This window comes from Rhagoletis zephyria, unplaced genomic scaffold (assembly GCF_001687245.7).
Source record: "Rhagoletis zephyria isolate East Lansing unplaced genomic scaffold, Rhagoletis_zephyria_1.1 Rzeph_scaffold_03425, whole genome shotgun sequence".
NCBI classification, from domain to species: domain Eukaryota; kingdom Metazoa; phylum Arthropoda; class Insecta; order Diptera; family Tephritidae; genus Rhagoletis; species Rhagoletis zephyria.
In genome coordinates this window covers 29,372-33,109 of record NW_016160508.1, presented here as the reverse complement: position 1 = coordinate 33,109, position 3,738 = coordinate 29,372, and the positions used below count along the sequence as shown (strand labels likewise).

The 3,738-nt window shown below is 27.8% G+C and overlaps 1 protein-coding gene across 3 annotated transcripts in view; it reads left to right on the top strand.

The window, feature by feature from the left end:
- The window catches only part of LOC108368969 (protein takeout-like), a 22,708-nt gene extending 19,730 nt beyond the window's left edge, over positions 1-2,978 (top strand). For all 3 annotated transcript variants that reach the window (XM_017623939.1, XM_017623937.1, XM_017623938.1), the window contains exons 4-5: positions 2,405-2,544; positions 2,621-2,978. In XM_017623939.1, the coding sequence (XP_017479428.1) occupies positions 2,405-2,544; positions 2,621-2,922 (442 nt within the window). In that variant the 3' untranslated portion in view covers positions 2,923-2,978. The remainder of the gene's footprint in view (positions 1-2,404; positions 2,545-2,620) is intronic.
- The last annotated feature ends 760 nt before the right edge of the window (positions 2,979-3,738 follow it).

Below are 3,738 nucleotides of genomic sequence, written 5' to 3'. Positions count from 1 at the left end.
TAGTTACTAAAATATCGCAGTTTTCGTATTTCTGGAAATTACCGTTATATGGGAAGTGGGCGTGGTTAAAGTCCGATTTCGCCCATTTTCAATACCAACCTACCTTGGATTAAGGGAAACCTACGTACCAAATTTCGTTGAGATATCTCAATTTTTGCTCGAGTTATCGTGTACACGGACAGACGGACAGACGGACAGACGGACAGACGGACGGACGGACGGACAGACAGACATGGCTTAATCGATTTCTTTTTTCATCCTGATCATTTATGTATACATTTCTCTATATCTATCTCGATTCGTTTTGGCTGTTACAAACAACCGTTATGTGAACAAAATTAATATACCCTTGTGCACAAGTGCGCTCGGGTATAAAAACTAGAACCTCCCTATTATAATTGCCATTCGTACTGTCATCAAGTATGTAATTTGAGAATAGAAATCGCTGCATCTTTTAGGCGCATCAATATTGAGTTACATCCCGAGCTAATAAAAGGAAGGTAAAGGCTTAGACTTTGTTGCTTTTGCCTAACAAATCGTGACACAAAGCTCAATAACATTGCTACAAGTAAATATTATTACGCCACAATAATAATAACGAAAAATATATTTTTTTTCTAATTTCATTTAATTTTTGGCAACTTATTTTATGTATTTCTTCCTCATTTTCTTTTAAATTTTAGATTTAAATGTTTTAAAAATAAAAATATTTTTTTATTTCATTTCATTTTTAGAAACATTTAATTTTTTAATTTTATTTATTTCAGCTTTTTTTAATTTAGTTTTCTTCTATTTTTTGTTTTTATTGTAAAAAAAAAAATTTAATTTCATTTAATTTTTAGGAGCGTTTTTTTATTTTATTTATTTAATGTTTTTCCTTTTTGGTATATTTTTTTAATTTTATGTTTTAAAAAGTAAAATATATATTTTTCTAATTTAATTTAACTTTTAGAAACTTATTTTATGTATTTTTTTCTCTTTTAACTAATTTTTCTTTTTTTCCTTTAACTTTTAAGTTTAGTTGTTAAAAAAAATATTTTTTTTCATTTAATTTAATTTTTAGAAACATTTCATTTTTTTTAATTTTATTTATTTTAGCTTTTCTTAATTTAATAATAATAATAATACACATACGTTAGTGCTTGGCTTCTCCTCTGGTTTGTCGCTTGCGCTTGCGAATGGCGATTATATTTTTATGAGAGGCCGTTTTTCATGGCAGAAATGCACTCGAGAGTTTGCCATCGCCTGCCGAGGAGCGACCGCTATTAGAAAAACATCTTTTTTTGGTTTTTATTTTTTGGTATTGGGTTCAACCGGACTGAACACCCGCACTTCTAAACACTACACTATTTTTTAATTTAATTTTCTTTTTTTTTTTGTATTTCATTGTTAAAAAAATATATATTTTTTTATATAGATATCATTTGATATTTAGGAACTAAGTTTTTGTCTTAATTATCTTTCATTCTTCAGATTTTATTGTTTTAAAAAGAAAAATATTATTTTGAATTTTATTTAGAAACGATTTTTTAATTTAATGTTTTTCCTTTTTAAATAAACCCTTCTTAATTTTTCTTTTAAAAAAATTAAATTAACATATTTTGTTAATTTAATTTTATTGTTGGAAACTTTTAAACTTAATTTTTTATATTTTAATAAAATTTTTTTAATTTATAGTATTAATAGTATATAAAAAATTTTTGTTTTTCGCTTCATTTAATTTTTAGAAATTTATTTCGTTTCTCTTTAATTTTATTTATACATAGCAATAAGCAATGTTGAGTTTGAATAAAAATTTTTTTTTTAATATTTTCTTTTTTAATTTCATTTAATTTTTAGGAAGCTATTTTATTTTTTTTATTTTATTTTAACTTTTAGATGTTATTGTTTGAAAAAAAAAAAAATATATTTTTAATTTTATTTAATTTGTGGTGGATCATTTAATTTCTTTTTTTGTTAAAAATTTTTTCGTTTTGAAATGGCATTTTCCTAAATTTGTAGTTTTTATTGTTATAAAATGAAAAAAATTTATTTTTAATTTCATTAAGCTAAGAAGAAAATTACGTAATTATCTTAATTTTAAATTTACGTTTCTTTAAACTTTTAGTTTTTAATAAATATTTTGAACAGAAAAAAAATTGTATTCAATTAAATTTTTAGAAAACTTATTAAATGACCTACAGAATATAGGCTAAGACCTTCTCGTTAGCAGATCTTTCAATTAGTCTTTAAAGACAGAAAAGTGGTTTCAAAATAGCTGCCATTATTGACAAATATCTTACGAAAGACTTTTTTCCTTCGAAAGACTGTGTTGAGTTGAATTGCCCTGTAAATTTCAATACATCTAAATAAAAATGTACATATATATATTCACATGCGTACCTGCATTAATTTTCACTTGTAGGGGCTTCGGAAAAGATTTAGGAACAAAGCACGATCTTTACGCTGTCGCGCCTGTCCTCAGCATGATTGGCGATTACACAATTAAAGGACGTGTACTAGTGCTACCGATAACCGGCACTGGCAAAAGCAATATCACAATGGGTATGTTGTGAATTAGAAAACCTTTATGTAAATCTGTAATTAAAAATGTACATTTTTATCTTATATATCTAAATAGTTAATGTACGAATTCATATTCGTTTTACTGGCGTTCCAATGGAGAAACCAGACGGTCTATACATGAAGGTGAAGGATGTGCGTTTAGATGTGCAGCCAGATAGAATGATTTTCAATTTTGACAACCTTTTTAATGGTGACAAGATGCTGGGTGAGACGATGAACGGTTTCCTCAACGAAAATTGGAAGGATATTTATCATGAGGTGCGAGATAGCTTCAACGAAGCTTTTGCCCAAATTTTCACCACCGTTATAGACACAGTGTTTAGTAAATATCCTTATGAGAGGTACTTTACGGAATGAAATTCTATTTTAAGACTTTTCTTTATTTATTTTATGTAAAATCAGTTTAAGTATAAATATACAATATGTACCTGTAAAAACATACTTGTACATACATATGTATTATTACTGTTTTATAGCTGTCTGGCCTCATTATATATATGTGTATAAATATTGTAATAAAAACTTTTCTAATACAGTAAAGATGTAACTACCTTTTAATGACCATGCTATGAATGCCAATATTATCACCAGCAAATTTTTACTTATTCCGTTCTGAAAAACGCTATTAAAAGAATTGGCAATCTATGTTTTTTCAGTAATAACTGGGCGTGTTTTTTTTTTTAATTTAGCAAATTTTTTGGATACATAGGGATGATTTGATTAGGTTGGGCTTCTTTAATTTGGCCATCCTTGAGTCACACATATACCGTTTGGTCCTTAGCGTTGCCAGTTGAAGCTCGATATTAAGCGTTAAAGTAGGCATCAAAAAGAATTGTACCGCTTTTTGCGAACTTCAGCTCAACTTCTACTTTCAGTTCGTCTTCAAGTTCTCCTTTTTGACAATGTGGGACAACGGTATAGAAGATGCTGCTGCACCTGTCCTCTTAAGATATGCATCGTAAGCAATCCGGTAGCAACTCTGCAATCCTCCCTTGATAGCCGTAACAAGAAGCGAGTACACTTAGGTCTCTCTTTATACGGTTTTTTTTATGCGGATTTGAATTTATGCAGTTTTTCAAACCATTATTTCGCAGCAGGGATTTTGCTTTTTTGAGAGTTTTCATTACTTTTTTTTCATTGTGTAAGAGACATTGCTTCTGATAAATAATTTGT